Source organism: Chiloscyllium plagiosum, chromosome 34 (assembly GCF_004010195.1).
Source record: "Chiloscyllium plagiosum isolate BGI_BamShark_2017 chromosome 34, ASM401019v2, whole genome shotgun sequence".
NCBI lineage: Eukaryota > Metazoa > Chordata > Chondrichthyes > Orectolobiformes > Hemiscylliidae > Chiloscyllium > Chiloscyllium plagiosum.
The window spans coordinates 37,414,836-37,432,671 of record NC_057743.1 but is presented as its reverse complement, the minus strand read 5'-3'; the positions used below and the strand labels follow the sequence as shown (position 1 = coordinate 37,432,671).

Below are 17,836 nucleotides of genomic sequence, written 5' to 3'. Positions count from 1 at the left end.
ATCACATTTACAACGCCCCTCCTCCAAGTCCCTCCTCTCATTTATCTCTCCACCCTTCAGGCTCTCTGCCTGTATTCCTGATGAAGGGCTTTTGCCCGAAACGTTGATTTTACTGCTCCTCGGATGCTGCCTGAACTGCTGTGCTTTTCCAGACCACTCTAATCCAGAATGCCATTCTCCAATGTCATAGGAGGAAAAGAAAGATTTAAGTTTATGTCGCACCTTCCAAAATAATTGGTTGCCCCAAAACACTTTCCAGTCAATCAAGCAGTTTTTGGCTTGGAGATGAATCTGCAGACACATATCCAACAATAAGACTGTCTACTTTAACCTGCATAAGTCTACCCAAATGCAAGCCTGCCATTTGACTACTCCAATGCTGCACAAATGCAGGCCCATTTTCCGCACTCTATAAATTTGAGATTATTCAATTCTCTGCTGCCTGTAACCTATTAAGGTCGCATTAAGCAACACTCATCAATGCTTGGTATAATCATGGCGGCTTCTGCTCCAGCAAAATTCCCTTTCTTGTATTTCCTTCATTACAATGATTACCACTTCAAAAGTTCCTCATATCTGGGACATTCGGACATCAGTAAAAACACTGTACAAATGGAAGCCAGTTTTTTAAAAAACAAACAAAAACAAAAATTGCAGGAGAAACTTAGCAGGTCTGGCAGCATTTTCCCTCCATTGAGTCCATCTGCACTTGCTGCTGCCTTGGGAAAGCGGCCAATATAATCAAAGATGCCTCCCATCTCAGTCATACTCTCTTCCACCTTCTTCCATCAGGCAGAACATACAAAAGTTTAAAAACATGTACCAACAGATTTAAGAACAGTTTCTTCCCCACTGTTAACAGAGTTATGAACAGACCAGTCGTGTATTAAAGTTGATCTTTCTCTGCAGCTTTTCTGTCGCTGTAACATATTCCGCATTCTGTTCTATTACCCTAATGTACTTATGTATGGTATGATTTGTCTGGTTAGCATGCAAAACAATTCTTTTCACTGTATCTCATTTTGTTAAAATTTTGAGTTCTATGACTCTTCAGAACTAGAAGCAGTGAGGAAAAGGTGGTATTTGAACTGGCGTGGAGGATATGGGAGAAAGCAGCAGGCGAATAGGTAAAGGAGGTGAGAGAGAGAGAGAGCGCGAGCAATAAAAAAGGCAGGCAAAGGGATTGGTGATCATAGGCCAGTGAAGAGAAGCAGTTGAAAATGGGTTGGCTGTGCTGAACACAAAACATTTCACTGACATTACCTGGGATAGTGTAGCAGGTCAGGCAGCATCCAGGGAACAGGAGAATCGACGTTTCGGGCATAAGCCCTTCTTCAGGAATCCTGAAGAAGGGCTTATGCCCGAAACGTCGATTCTCCTGTTCCCTGGATTCCGCCTGACCTGCTGCGCTTTTCCAGCAACACATTTTCAGCTCCGATCTCCAGCATCTGCAGACCTCACTTTCTCCTGGGATAGTGTAGGCAATCAATAGAAAGGAAGCTGATGCTCATGCTCTAAAACTGTTCAGCTCAATTTGAACAGCTCCTGAGGGGCTGTACAGTACCCAGGTGGAAGATGAGATGTTGTTCCTCCATATTGTGTTGAGCTTCACTGGAGCACTGCAACAATTGTGGGCGGCACGGTGGCTAGCACTGCTGCCTCACAGCGCCGGAGACCCGGGTTCAATTCCCGCCTCAGGCGACTGACTGTGTGGAGCTTGCACGTTCTCCCAGTGTCTGCGAGGGTTTCCTCCGGGTGCTCCAGTTTCCTCCCATTGTCCAAAAATGTGCAGGTCAGGTGAATTGGCCATGCTAAATTGCCTGTAGTGTTAGGTAAGCGGTAAATGTATGGGTGGGTTGCGCTTCAGCGGGTCGGTGTGGACTTGTTGGGCCGAAGGGCCTGTTTCCACACTGTAATGTAATCTAATCTAATCTAATAATCTAATCTAATCCGGAGACAGAAATTTTGATATGGGAACATGGTGGCGTTTTGAAGTAACAGGCAACTGGAAACTCGGTCATATTTATGGACAGAACATTTATTTTTAATCTTTGAATTAAACAATGTGATGTTCAGTAAAAATAAATAACCACAAAGACGGCAACAGATTATCATGTTGAATTAGCTAAGGATATAAGAGTTACATTTGTGATTGTGGATTAGTAATCAATGGAAACAGACTGAAACTTAATAAGTCTGCAGCAAATGGGATTAGTTTAGTTTAAGTAACATGGACAAGTCGGACAAAACAATCTGTTTCTGTGCTTATGACTAAGTCAATGGAGTATGAATGATGGGATACCATGCTGGAACTTTACATTGTTGTATTTGGACAACATCTTGAATACTGCAGGCAGCTTGGCTACTGGGCTGTGCAGGAGATATTCAACCCCCAGAACTGATACAATGAAGAACCGTGAGGTCTGATGCTCATGTCCATGATTTAATAAAATTGGGTTCCATCAACACAAATTGGTGACACTGGTTATGAAACAAGGCTAGACTAACTTGGGTTCATGGAGCAACCTAAGATTTTCCACCCTTTCCAATACATTGATTCATTTAGAGAACAATTGAATAAAGTTATTTGCCATCACGATAGTCCATTCCTGTTGTTAAGTACTTTTTGCATAAAGCCCTTCTCAACACAGTCCTCAATCTGTATTTTACCAGTGTGAATCTGCACACTCGTCCCAGTCAATCTGCATCAATAGCTTCTGATTTTAAAGTTAGTATTACAAATTAGTGCACATTATAAGCAGGTTTCTCATGCAGACAAATTCACTTGAGGAGTGGGGATCTAGTGGGCAAAGTCATCAACTGATCAAACACTGTAATGCAAAACAACTGTGGGCAACAGTTCAATTCCCGTTTGTGCTGGAGCAGCGATCAGGCACAATAACTAGCCTGTGCATCCATAGGGGAGGGAGAAGAAATTAGTCAGCATTCCTACTCCAGATCACTATCCAGTGACCTCTGCTGGAAAGCAGCACTGGCACAATACTGAAATGTCAATGACACTGACCCCAGACAGCAATCGTTAATAAAATGTCAAATGGTTAAGGTGACAAAGGGAGATTGGCTTACCCAAAATTTAAGCAAGAGTTAGTGTCCAAGGTTTTCTTTTGGGAGATCAGGGGAGAGATCGAGAATTGTATGAAAATAATTTAGAATAAACAAACAGCTACATTTTGAAATCCTGTGCTATTGCTGCAATATGGGCTTGAAACTCTGACCCATTGTTCAAGATTGCATCAGCTGCCGCAGGTGAAATGACATGGGATACTGCAACCCAAACCCCTTCTTTGTTTTGGAGTTTTTCAGGAGATTGGATGCAGCAGAACAGACAACATGCAAGGACATGTTTCTGCCTTTGGCAGAAGTGGAGTCCTGTTTGCAAGATGCCTGCCAAGTTACAAACCTCTGCAAACTAATTTGTCAGAATTGATGCTGTGTATTCAAGTGTCATGCATCAAGCAGAAACCATCAGCTTTAAGACTGACCACCTTAAACCAACAGGTGCGAATACCTCACCCTATCTGTTCTACTGTTAACAGATTGCTGACTTTCAGGTGATATTGGCAAGGTATAAAATTACTGCCTGGCGAAAGAGACTTCATTATCTTTAGAATCTGCTACAAAAACTTTCAGCCGGACAATGGTGCTCCTTGACAACATAATGAGATGTGTAACGCCACAAAATCAAGTCTATAATAAAAACTCATAACATTTATGTGCACCAGAATTTGCAAATGGATAAGTTGATTTTATGCATCATTAAAAAGGGACTAATGTATAAGAGCGCTCCCCTAATTTAAGGGAGCATTAAGGCATTCCATTTTCAAATGCAATTCACACATTTTGCCCTGGTCAATATTTATCTGACAAACAACATGAATAAAAGGAGATTAACTGGTCATTACCACACATTTGTTTGTAGGTGTTTAATGTAAATTGACTTCCACAGTTCTTACTTTACAACAATTTCAAAATGTGCTTCATTGGCTGTAAAATGGCCACAAATAATTCTATGATTTGAATGAGTAAAGTGAATGTACTATAACCAAATTGTGAATGGCATAAAAATAGGTGAGAAGGCAAGCAGCGAGGTTTACACAGAGTCTGCAGAGGGATTTTGACAGGTTAAGCAAGTCGGAAAGAACTTGGTAGATGTTATATAATGTGGGAAAACATGAAAATGTTTTGGCACAAAGAATAGAAGAGGGGAATACTATTTAGTTGGATGAAAAACTGCAGAAAACAATGGAACAGAGGGATTTGGAAGCCCTTGCCCATGAATCACAAAACGCTAGCATCCAAGTTAAGCGGGTAAAAGGGAAGGCAAATGGAATGTTAGCCTTTACTTCAAAGGGATAAGAAAAATACAAAAGTAGGGCGGTTTTGCTAAATCTATACAAGTCACAGCTGGAATACAATGAATAGCTTGGGTCCCTTACCTGAGCAAAGATACACTGGCATTAGAGATAGCCCAGGGAAGGTTTACTAGACTGTCACCAAATATGGAGGGACTGTTGCATGATTTCCCTCTTAGCAATGATCATTGTATGAAGTACCAGCTCTCTTTTCAAATTTCACTCTGGTGGCTTATCTTCAATAAAAGGGTACATGCAAATTATTTCAGAGTGGGAAATATATTCCTGAAGAAGGGCTTTTGCCCAAAACATCGATTTTCCTGCTCCTTGGATGCTGCCTGACCTGCTGTGCTTTTCCAGCACCACTCTAATCCAATATCACAACTATGTCAATCCTGCTCTCACTTAAAAAATACCCTTTAGTGGGAGATCAGCAGAAGTAATAGGGACACCCCAAAACATCTGAGTTATTTCTTCATTAGCACAGTTTATTTGAAGCACTATGATACTTCAACTACAGCCGTCCCAGCTACAATCAGCGAATGCAGCATACCCTAAGGATTGAATCTAGAAAACATGCAAATTCTCCCTGATCTCGGAAGATTACATTGAATTTACAGCACAGAACAAGCTGTTCAGTCACTTCCTTTGGGCCAGCATTTTATGTTCTGCATGAGCTTCAACTCACCTTAGCAACACCACCTTCCTCTTTTTCTCCCATGTGTTAACTTAGATTCCTCTTAAATGCATTTTATGCTCCAACTTCAAGCGTTTCTGCAATTTCATTAAAATTCGAATCATAATTTAATGATGCTAAGTGCTACAATTTCAACAATACAATTTGTCAAAAGCTATTTGTTTCTAAATAAATGTGCTTGGTCAGAAATGAAAATGTAATAAATAGGCACATCTTATGCCTCCTATAATAGAAAATGGCCATTATGGGATCAAGGCTGACTTTATACTTTAGATAGCTTGCACTTGCTTTTAGAGAGCACAAAACAACAACATTCACTGCACTACGCTGCTTAACCCATACTACTTCACACACTGTACTTCAAGAGTCTGGGTCAACTTAAATGACTGTATGGAACGCCAACCAACCACTACTGACATGCCAGTAAAACATAGGCAAGCTGATAGTTTAGAGTAATGTCACTGGACTAGTAAACCAAAAGCCAAGCCTAATGCCCTACATGGGTTCAATTCATCGCCCAATTAATAAGAATTTTTTAAAAACTCACTTCAGCAATGTTGTTAAAACCCATGTGGTTTACTAATGCCCTTTAAATGAAGGACAGCTACCATCCTCACTCATTGTAGACTCCCTGTGACTCCAGATCCTAGCAACATGGGTGACTCTTAACTGCCCTCTGAAATTTGGTTGACGCTATGACACGAAGGATCAAGGTTATTGCAATTAACGGAGACAAGTTCGAGACAGCACTGTGACATACACTGTAGAAGGATCTACTGTGCAAAAACAGCTTTAACATTGGCAATAAGGGATTAGCAACAAATACTGATCTGTTCAGTGATGCCCACATCCCAACAATAATTCAATATTTTAATGTTACTGAGGATCTCTGCTTTACTACCTCTCTCTTACTTTAAGGAGGTCCTTAAAACCCACCTCTTTAACCAAGTTATTCATCATCTCACCCAGGTGTTACAAAGTTTGCTTGATAACATTCCTACAAAATTCCTTGGAAAGTTTCACTACACAAAACGGTGCTATTGAAATTCAAGTTGTTGTCAGAATGATCAAATTACCTTCCATTTCTGTGTTAATGTAAACTAGGTGACCTGGTAGGCTGCCTTGGGTTTAATAGGGCTTTTGCCCGAAACATCGATTTTGTTGCTCCTCGGATGCTTCCTGAACTGCTGTGCTCTTCCAGCACCACTAATCCAAAATCTGGTTTCTAGCATCTGCAGTCATTGTTTTTACCTAATTTTTAAAAAAATGTTTTGCGCTGTTTACAGATCCACTGTGGCCAGAATAAAACCCAAGTTAAACAAAACGCAACGTGGTTTCATTCTATTTGCCAACATTTGAATTTAGAACATAGAACAGTACAGCACAGGAACAGGCCCTTCGGCCCACCATGTCTGTGCCAACCATGATGCCATTCTAAATTAATGCCATCTGCCTTTGGAACATAGAGCTAAATTTACTGAAAGTCGGTTGAATTGTAAGACCAAAAGGTTCAGCGACATGTGTCTCTTTTCAGAAAGATTTAAATTCAAACACTTAGAAAATGTGAATATTGAAATGGTTAGAAATGTGGGCTTTGGCATTAGAAGCTATTGTTTTTAAATTTCCAGAGAGTGATAACCCCTTCGCATTGGAGTTTTGGACATGTAGTGCAATGAAAATTATACCTACTGTGCTTTAAATACTATGGATTTCATATGCCCAGAGAGAGAAATCTTTTCATTTTCAATTTTCTTTCCTGGAATTATCTTTTATTTGATGATCAAAACTTGTGGTTTGGAGAACTGTCACAATGTGGTTGTGTTCTCTTGATGTACTCCTTCTGAAGGCAAAGTGATTTCTTCTGTACACACCGTTTGATTTAGTGCAATTGTAGCTAGAAAGTGGGTACTCCAGTCTGGGATTACAAAGATGCAATTCTGTTAAAGAGTATAAATCTTTAACAGCCTTGACTACCTTTGGCTTTATGCCAGTTGCAGATGTTGTATTTTGTGTGTATATATGTTTCAAATGGTATTAAAAGACAGGTGTGCAGAGTGCACTTAAAATTTGGTTAAGGTTGTGACATGAAGGACCAAGGTTATTGCTACTAACTGAGATATGCTTGAAAGGACACAGTGAGACACACACAAGGACCCATTCTGTGAGAAACTGCTGCTTACGAGCTTATATATTGTGTAGCTTGTCTAACAAAATGTAGAAAACGCTGGAGCCTACAACATTTGGAAACTTGTTTGCGTTTCAATTGGTTTGGATTTCTCCATGAGACACAATGATTAGTCTCTCAAATGGGGATATACACTAAAGCAGCACTTCAATGCTTTTTTTTTAAAAAAAGGAACAGGAAAGAATGCTTAATGTTGAGCTGATCTACCTATTTTAAATATCTAAATCCCAGATCATTTCTTGCACTTGAGTGTGGCAATGCCGTGCTTAAAATGTTCTCATTTCAGAGTAACAGACCACTTTAAAATAACAGTTACTGCTCCTGAGCAATCTATATCCTGTGCTCGGCAAGAACAAATTTACTCAGCACAAAAGAACGCTGTGGCGACCACATAATTTTACACCAGTGCTGGTTTCAACAGCTGAGGCAGCACTGATCAATTTAAACTGTGCTGGAAAGCAAACCAGCCTACAGGAATTGTGCATAGTGGCAAGTTATTTATTGTATAAACTCCTATATTTTTTCCCCCAGCCCTTTTTGTCTCTCACCACATATCCTGCTTACCTGCATGGATCCATGATTTTTCTTCACTGGAGCTGCTGTGTGCTCAACTGACAGGAATCTGTCACCCCTCCCCCTCCCCCCCCTACCCCCACCGCCAATCCACTCACCACCAACGCCCCCACCCCAACTCGGGGAGAACAGCTTAGCTGAGAACCAAGAGAAATCACTGCACAGTTTCTGGCGGATGCAAAAAGTGCAACAGCACCACATTGACATGACAAAACCATCCTGGAGACTTCCATTCTCGGGAATACAACACTTTCATTTTTTTTTCTCTACGTGTGTCATTATGGACCACAAGAAAGCAAATCCAACACATTTGCTTGGTGAACGGACTGATAACTCTTCCAGGTAAATTATTCGTTTTAATTTAATAGGGCAAAGAGTTAGCATATTTGATGCAGCCGAGCTGCTGTCAATTCCCAAAGCTGAGACTGAACTTGACAACAATGCCCTGAGTTAAGACAACAGTTAGCATATGCCTGACAAAATTAACTATTCAAGAAGATCTGCACACAATTACCTGAGTTGACATAATTTTTTTTAACAACAACATTTTGTGATCAAGACTACTGCTTTTCACCTTATTTAAAACAATGGAACACAGAAAAACAGAAAAAAATGCACATTGCTCAATTACTCAACTTTTCCAGCAATGACAAAGACGTCATATAATTTGGGATGTTCTTATCCAATATTTTAATATAAGGTATGCCAGAAAGAGAAAGAAATGAACTCTCAACAGGTCAGTGAGGCTGCAGGCACCAGTCTGAGACAGGAAGCATTATCACTTACTGTATATGAAAGTGTTAACGGGTGGGTGAGGGTCTGGGAGTACATGCATAGGGGTGGGGGAGTCCATCACAGGCATTTCAGTGATTTGAAGCAAAGAGGGAAAAACAAGACGACATCAGCAATGATTTCTGAGTAATGGGAAATGCATTTTCCCCTTACCGCATCTTGTAACCCCTATCCCCCATGTACATTGTCTTAGACATAGCGTTAGAATTGTAGTCACAATATTGTACTAGCTCTTACATCTCTCACTGTGTAGCACAACACAGGTCTGTACATTACAGCTACATTTTAAGAGAGAGGGGGGAGAGAGAGAGAGAGAGAGAGAGAGAGAGAGAGAGAGAGAGAGAGACACAGACAGACACACAGTCTATTCCTGCTAACATGAAAATCGAGTTTAAATTTAGATTTGCACTTGGCTCCAGTTATCCCCACCTGCTGGAGGTGGTCTCAAGCTTCTTGCCAGAGATCGCTTCGGGTAACCAGAAATGCTGTATACAATTGGCACTGGTGCAAAGACATTCAGGTCTGCATCGACACAATCTCAGTAATATAATTGTCCCGTAAAACACTTTTGAGGAAAGCAAGCTAGAACTGAGTTTATATTTTTAAAAAACACACATTTCCTGGTCTATGTTCTCATATGCTCACATGCTATTCAAAAAATGTCTTGGCTCTGAATTGTGAAAGGATGTCTTACTTCATCATGACCTATTTATGGCACTGTGGAAGAAAAGGACGCTTTGTTTTTCAATTACAAGACATCTGTTCGCCAGTCAGCAGTCTATATACAGGCAGAACAGACTAAATCAGGGTAAATGCTGCTACAATGGCTGAAGGAATGTTTAACATGCAAAATAAAACCAACCTTCATATTAACCTATAGAATTTTTGTTTTTTAAAATGTATTTACATGCCAAGAACGGTCAGATAAATATATAAAAAGCTGCAACTCAACCACAGTCTCAACATTACATTCCCTCCCCACACCCCTATCAGGAAGCGGACAGTGCTATTCTAACGCAAGCTCATTGGCCTACAATAATTGTTTTTCTCTCTCCCCAGAAGCTGCCTGATCTGCTGAGTATTTCCAATACTTTACTACGGTGTTACTTCGGATTCCCAGCACCTGATTCCCTGTCAGGAGTGAGGTTAGGAAATACTTGCACATGCAAGGAGTATTCGATGTTTGAAACTTTCTTCCACAAGAGCCAGGTTATCAGGAGTTAACTATTAATTTTAAATCCAAGATTAAGTGACATTTTTTAAAGGGATATGAGCGAAGATGGACACATCGTGTTAGCCCACAAATGAGCTATATTCTCATTGAATGGCAGAACAGGCTTGATGAGATTAAATGGTCTACCTATATATTCTTCACCCTAACTCAGACAACAAAATGGTCAACTTTTCATTATTTTACTTTAGATCTTTGATAATGATCAATTGACCAAACTCTTGAATTTATTTCCATAATGCTACATTCAGAGAGACTATCCGAATCAGATTATTGTCTTCACTGCAATTTTAACAGAAATGAACTGACATGTGTGCGTGCACATACAGAAATGTTGGGTCCAAATAACAGGATATTAAGAGGTCAAATGTTTCATCAAAGATCTGTGTTTTAAATAGCATGGAAAGGAAGAAGGAAGAAATTCCACAGCTTGTAGTCTAAGGAGTCAAAAGGAGAAAGTGAGGACTCCAGATGCTGGAGATCAGAGCTTAAAAATGTGTTGCTGGAAAAGCACAGCAGGTCAGGCAGCATCAAAGGAGTAGGAGAATCGACATTTCGAGCATAAGCCCTTCTTCAGGAATTGCAGTGAAGAAGGGCTTATGCCCGAAACGTCGATTCTCCTACTCCTTTGATGATGCCTGACCTGCTGAGCTTTTCCAGCAACACATTTTTAAGCTAAGGAGTCAAAAGCACCATCATAAGTATCAGGGCAAAGGGAATAAAGAATGGATAACAGAAGCGAGTCAGAAAAACAGACTTGTTGAAATGAGCTTAGGACTGCAGAAGGTTATAGGGGTAGGATGAGGTGATACATAGGAACTGATGAACTTGCTATATAGCTCTTTAATATACAAGCAGGAGGCTGGAAGAACACAGCAAACCAGGCAGCATCAAGAGGTGGAGAAGTCAACGTTTCGGGTGTAACCCTTCTTCAGGACCTGTGGGTCCGAACTCCAAGAAAAGAGTGATAAAATTTGATGCTTTGAGAAGCAGGAGCAATGCAGACTAATGGGAACAAGTACAAACTGAATATGAGACACAATGAGGGTAGTAAAATTTATGGGGAGTTGATGTTTAAGGAGGATGCAGATGACAGATCAGCCAGTAGAATATTGAAAGAACCAAGTCAGAAGTAACAAAAACACTGACAAAGGTCTCAGCTACAGGTGGGTTTTTAGCAAAAATGGAGAGAGAGAATAATGTGGGAGAATGTAGGTGGTGTGTGTTGGAGAAGACAAGGAATTGTATTCAAACTCATGCTGAATTAACATCAGGGTAAGCATGGGGCAGAGACATAGAAAAGTGGTAGAGGTCTATCCAATGCTGAAGGCACAATTTATTCCATTCCGAATCTATGCAATTATTCTTTAATGGAGTTCAATCTTAATACTAACTTGTTAAACCCTACATTATTGAACATTTAATTCTATCATCTTCCATTTCCTATTAAACAAGAAAATCTCTCTTGCCATATCATTATAATCATCAGATATTATGGGATTTAAGCGGGCATTGGATAGGCATATGGAGGATAGTGGGCTAGTGTAGGTTAGGTGGGCTTGGATCGGCGCAACATCGAGGGCCAAAGGGCCTGTACTGCGCTGTATTCTTCTATGTTCTATGTTCTATATTCAAATCCATTTCTCTTTTAAAGATTTCAATTTAGTTTATGACAATTATTTTATGTAAAAGTCCATTATCTTGTGGGAAAAAGCATATGATCAAATTTACATACTTGCTTGAAGCTTTCGAAGTTTAAACTGCATGCTTGAATTCTATGTTCATGAGCCAGGATAAACAGCTCTGAGGGTTCCAGGCTTATCTGCATCTCTTTATTTCAAAGCGCTTCATCATGTCACTCCACAATTTTCTTTCCTCAAGTGAAAGTTGACTCAGTCACTCAAGTCTACTCTTCTATAATACCTCAAAGATTAGTCAGTCTATTCCAAACTATTTCTAATACTCCAGAACTAACATCATCTTCAATCAGTACAAAATCCACTGTTATCAGTTTATTCAGATTTGCAATCCAGTGTGCTCAAGAAGTATCCAGACCCCCAATCTGTTTTGCTGATAACTGTCATGTTACTGGGCATATTCTCATGGTATGGTGAATGATCACTGAAATTCTTTCCACTGTCTACCAACTAATCCTGTCTTATATTACATCTGTATGTTATTACTTCACCCACATACACTGCTGTCCAATTAACTCCATTAAAATCCATCTGCCCACCCACATAAAGTGGTACAAGTCTTTCTCGGGATCATCAATCTTCTTTCTACAGTTGAATGCTTTTTATAAGTTTAATACAACTGGAGCAATTGCCACTGCCATTCCTCTGCTATAGTTCACCCATCAGGAAAACCTGTCAGCTATTTCATGAGGTTTAATCTTCCTCATTAGTTCTGCTTTGCCAAACATATTCTTGAAATCCAAGTAATTACATTTGCTGAATTAGTTCTGATAACAGAACATTAACCTGAACTGTTAATGATTTCTTGTTGCACAGATGTTTCCGGATCTGCTGAGTATTTTCAGTAGGTTCTGATTGAATTTAAAGAAAAACATTCACAGGATGTGGGCATGGATGTTGCTGACTAGGCTAGCTTTCATTGCCCAGACAGCAATTAAGACTTAACCACATCGCTGAGAGTCTGGAGTCACATGTACGCTGGCCCAGGCGAGGATGGCAGATTTCCTTTACTGAAGACATTTGCGAGGCAGATAGTTTTTTATGACAATCGACAATGACTTCACAGTCATCAGTAGACTTTTAATTCCAGATATTTTTAATTGAATTCAAATTCCACCATCTACCATGGCAGGATTTGAACCCAGGTCCGCAAGAACATTAGCTGAGTTTCTGGATTAATTAGAGTCTAGCAATTATACCACTAGACCATTGCCTCCTCAAATACTGAACAGGTTTTGTACACTAACTTGGTTAACTTCTCAAATATTCTAATAAGCCGGAATCGGATCAAATTCAAACTCAAGTCGACTATTGCCTGTCATATACTCTTGTTTGCCAAATTTTTTCTTCCCATTGCGACCCCCATTTTGAAGCTGATTTTCCTGCTCCTCGGATGCTGCCTGATCGGCTGTGCTTTTCCAGCACCACTCTAATCTTGACTCTGATCTCCAGCATCTGAAGTCCTCATTTTCGCCCTGGCTCTCAATGGGCCTCTGGAGTGCAAGGTGGCCTAGCTGGCCTAGTCAACAAATTAAAAAAAAAGCACAGCTCTTATAACCCTGGAAGTTCTACATCAGCCATTGCTGCTTCAGAGCTCATGACTCCAAAGTTTCAACTCATTACTCCACTAGGAGTCCTCATTCATAGTTTGGGAAGCTTGTTTTTCAAGTTCGCTTTAAATGTAAAAATAATTATGCAGCTTGCATTCTTCAAAACTTCACCAGAGTCAATGTTAAACAAATAAACTACAGTTATTTCCTTTTTAGAAAGAGCTGTCACTTCAACAGGATACTTAGGTCAATGTCTTCAAAATATCCATTAATCACCTCTCTGTCTTTTCTCCTGCACTATTATCACCTGCTCCTTAAAACTGACTCATTCTACAGGAAAGTTTCACAAACAGGTATCATGACTCCCTTCATCAAGGAGAGGCCATGCCTGACAAATCGGTTAGAATTCTTTGAGAAGATAATCAGCAAGTTAGAAGAGAGAGATAGTGGATGCAGTATATTTGGATTTTCAGAACGTCTTTGACAAGATTCTGCACAGGAGACTTAAATCAGAGACCATGGTGTTAGGGGCAAGGATAGAGGACGGGCTGGTTGGCAGAAGGCAGACAGTGAGGATAAAGGGGTCTTTTTCAGGCTGACAGCCAGTGACTAGTGGAGTTTTGCCAGGGTCAGTGTTGGGACCAAAACTGTTCATATTATACATGAACAATCTGAATGAAGGAAACAAGGGCATTGTAACTAAGTTTGCAGGTGACACAAAGATAGGAGGGGGGGGGGGGACAGGTAGCGTTGAGGAAGTAGGGACATAGCAGATGACTTGGACAGGTTAGCAGAGTGGGCAAAGAAGGGGCAGATGGAATTCAATATGGCAAAGTGTGAAGTTATGCACTTTGATAAGAAGGGCAGGTGTCGACTATTTTCTGAACTGGGGAAAGACTTCAGAAATCTTTCTTGAGTCCTAGTTCAGGATTCTCTTAAGGTTAAGATATAGGTTCAGTTTGTAGTTAGGAAGACAAATGCAGTGTTAGCATTAATTTTGAGGGGGCTCTAGAATGCAAGAGCAGAAATGTACTACTGACGCTGCAGAGGCCTCATTTGGAATATTGGGAGCGGTTTTGGGCCCCATATCCAAGGATGGATGTGCTGGCCTCGGAGGCAGCCCAGAGGAGGTTTACAAGAAAGATCTCAACGATGAAGGGATCATCACATAAGGATTGTTTTGAGGACTCTGGGTCTGTACGTGATGGAGGTTAGAAAGATGGCAGGGAATCTCATTGAAACTTACAAAATGCTGACAGACCTGGATAGAGTGGACATGGAGAAGAGGTTTCCACTAGTAGGAGACAAGGAGTCCAGGGCATAGCCTCAGAGTGAAGAGACACCATTTAGAACCGAGGTGAGGAGGCATTTCTTAAGCCAGAGAATAGTGAATCTGTGGAACTCATTGCCACAGAAGACAGTGGAGGTCAAGACATTAAGTGTATTTAAGACAGAGATAGATATGTTCTTGATTAGTATGAGCATCAAGGGTTACAGGGAGAAGGCAGGAGAATGGGGTTGAGAAACATCAGCCATGATCAAATGGTAAAGCAGAGTCGATGGGCCAATTGGACTAATTCTGTTCCTGTATCTTATGGTCTCAACCAAATGGCTATTCTCGACATGCAAGTGTGGTTGTGACCTAGTTAATCATGTCACCTATTATCATCAAGGCCAATCCTCTCTTCACAAAACAATGACTGATTAGGAAGGCCAGTTTGAGATTCCTGGCATAATTGATTTTTTTTAAAATATAAGCTACTATTCATTAGAGGACCAAAAAGAAAAACTTGCATTTATATAATGCTTTAGATGGCTTCAAATTCATCTCATAGTGAGTCTACTTTTCAAGTGTAGCAATTGTCGTAGAAAACATTGCAGTCAATTTATTTACAACGATCTCCCCATGAATAACAATGTATTACAATCAAATAACCTGTTTTGGTCTGTCATTGATTGAGGTACGAATCTGAGCGAGTGAGCCAGTAATACCCTTGTTCTTCTTTGAAATAGTTCCGTGGGATCTTTTACTTGCTATTCCAATCAGCCTGTTAAGAGATGTTCATACACACCCCTGGAGCAGGTGAGACTTCAACCCAGGCCTCTCAGTCCAGGGGCAGGGATACTAACACTGCACCACAAGAGGGCTCTTATGTCCACCCAAGATAGCACACACTGCTTTGGTTTAACATCGGATCCAAAAAGTAGTACTTCCAGCAGTCTGACATGCGCTCTGTTCTCCGCTGATTTCTTAGCTTAGATTGTTGTGCTCAAGTCTTCAGAGAGAGACTTAAACTGACAAGCTCTGACTCAGGACAACAATAAAAGGCCATTTTTGCTGGCTCCTAATCCAAAAACACAAAGTCCGATTATAGCAATCATGTAACTGATCTGTCGACAAGCCCATAATAAAAAACAAAAGGTGCACGGACTTTTCCAACATATTGCTCAATGTCACACAAGAGAACTGTCATTTTTTTGGGGGGTACGGTCAAGAGTAAGAAGAGGCAAAATTTTTTGCATCCAGACATATGTTCCCACAAATCAATTTCAAATCCAGTATCACATTTAGACTTGAATATTTTTACTCTGGATTATTTCACATTGGCTTCTCCACAGGATTACAGAAATAATTATACCAGGCAATGGATTAGTATGCTAAATTGTAAGTTAAATCTGGATTTAATTTCAGTACTTAGAAACTTAATGTAATTACTGATTATACATACTATTCAAAAATCAGATGTGAAAACCAAATCCATTTTCATTCCAACACTTATTTCAAGTCTGCAAGCATTACAAATTGCTATCAATTTACTGCAGCACCAAATACTGATTTTGAAATAAATTTAAGAGAGAAGCACAGGATCAGCAGACCTTCAGACATTAGGCAGCTGAACTTGTATCAGCCATAGCTCTGGCTTCAGACTGCTTTAAGACTCTCTTGCTCAGCTGTCAGTATAAAGGAGATTTCAGCTAGGGGAACCTGGTACCAAGGCAGACTTGCATTGCATTTTCATGTCTGAAATGATTGGGACTATCTACTGTTTTTTCATCCTCAGCTCAGATTTCAGTTGTAACTGTATTAAAATAGATCCTGCTTCGTTCAAACAACAGCACTAATGACCACTTTTTCTTGATGCTGCAACATAAAGGTAAAAACAGAAAGATCTCCAATTACTTGTCCATCATTCAGGGTCACAATGCAAAGAACAGACTAATGGTTTTAAAATTACATTGAGTCACAAGGCAATACATTTCGCTAAAATATTCTGTCTTGAAAATACAATATAACCTTTTTAATGAGCATTACACGATACAGAGAGGCCAATGGCATCAGTCAAATTAAAGGGATTTTAAATTGTCAGCTTTACAGTTTAACTCAGCTAATATTTTTATTCATTTTCTAAATCAGCACAAATAATGCACAATGACAAGACATTTCCAAAACTGGTTCTCTCCGGAGGCAGTCAGCTAATTTATTATAATACAATGAACTATACTCAACCAGGGATACACCCAATATAATTCCCCTAAATTACCCGATCTCAGTTGGGGTAACAGCAAGTGCTCTACATTAATTCTGATAGTTCTGGCAGAAGGACAAGCGCTCTTATGGTGCAGTGATAGTTTACCCAACTCTGAGCCAGGAGGCCCAGGCTCAAGTCGCACCTGCTCCAGAGGTGTATAATAGCATTGCTAAAAAAATTAAAACACATACATGACTGGTGAATTTACATTTGAGAATGGTTATGTAAAATATATTGGCAGAAGGCAAGGGTTCTTCTGGTACAGTAATAGTGCCCCTACTTCTGGTCTAAGAGGCCTGGGTTTAGGACCCATCTGACCTGAAAGTGTCTAATAGCATGCCTGGACTGGCAGAGTCGTTCAATGATTGTGCCCTTAGCTCCCGAGATAGGAGACCTGGGTTCAAGTCCTACCTGCTCCAGAGGTGTGTCACTATGCACTCTCTCTTTTAAAAATTGCTTTTAATAAAATGTCAGGAAGTTAAAATGCAGATCAAGCTTTTGAGTAGTACTATGTGATGGGATTTTAGATACATGTGAACAAGTGGAGTAGTTTTAACTGATACCCCATCTGAAAGGATGTTTGATTTAAAAAAAATGCAGAGTTAAAGCAAATCTACAGCGTAAACAACTTTAATTTTAGTATCCAAATCATTAACAGAATTATAGAATCTTAAAATAGAGAAAAGCCCATTGTGTTCATATTTCTGAAACAGATATCCAATTAATCTTATTCCTGTGCTTTTTCCCTGTTACTATCGTTCACTCTCAAGTACATTTTTTGGTTTGTATCACCAAAAGCTAACTACAATATCTTACAACACCAAAAGCAACAGCACCCATTCTAGTGAGTGAAAGCAATGCATGCTTAACACGGCACCGAGCCATACATAACTGCACAACCAATCTTGACTCCTAGTTTGTGTCGACTTAACTGAGTGGCAACTGAGTCACTAAGATTAACTCAGAGTAAATGATCGTTGGGGTTGAAACAAACCAGCCAGGGGCTCCCTGCATACAGTCATTACATACTCTTCTGCTGCAAAGCATATGGATATCAAAAGCTGTGTAGATAAGACATGGTTGTGATAATCCCTATTTCCAGATAGAATGCTGACACCCATTATCCAACTTTCCATTTGAGTTTGGTAATAGAGCGGCTGCAGCTCTTCATCCCAGAGGATCGAGGTATAAGGAAAAATCATTCAGGT

The 17,836-nt window shown here is 40.1% G+C and overlaps 1 protein-coding gene across 3 annotated transcripts in view; it reads right to left on the bottom strand.

Moving 5' to 3' along the window:
- Positions 1-17,836, bottom strand: part of ctnnbip1 (catenin, beta interacting protein 1) — a 72,175-nt gene that overhangs the window by 31,828 nt on the left and 22,511 nt on the right. Inside the window, exon 2 of one of the 3 annotated variants that reach the window (XM_043676193.1) lies at positions 5,062-5,147. The exons of 1 other annotated variant lie outside the window; for it this stretch is intronic. Coding sequence is in view for 1 of the 2 variants with exons in the window: in XM_043676191.1 (XP_043532126.1) it covers positions 7,820-7,833 (14 nt within the window). In the remaining variant the exon portion in view is untranslated. Of the gene's footprint in view, positions 1-5,061; positions 5,148-7,819; positions 7,850-17,836 lie in introns of those variants that run through there. One more of the 3 variants, XM_043676191.1, reaches the window with a different exon arrangement.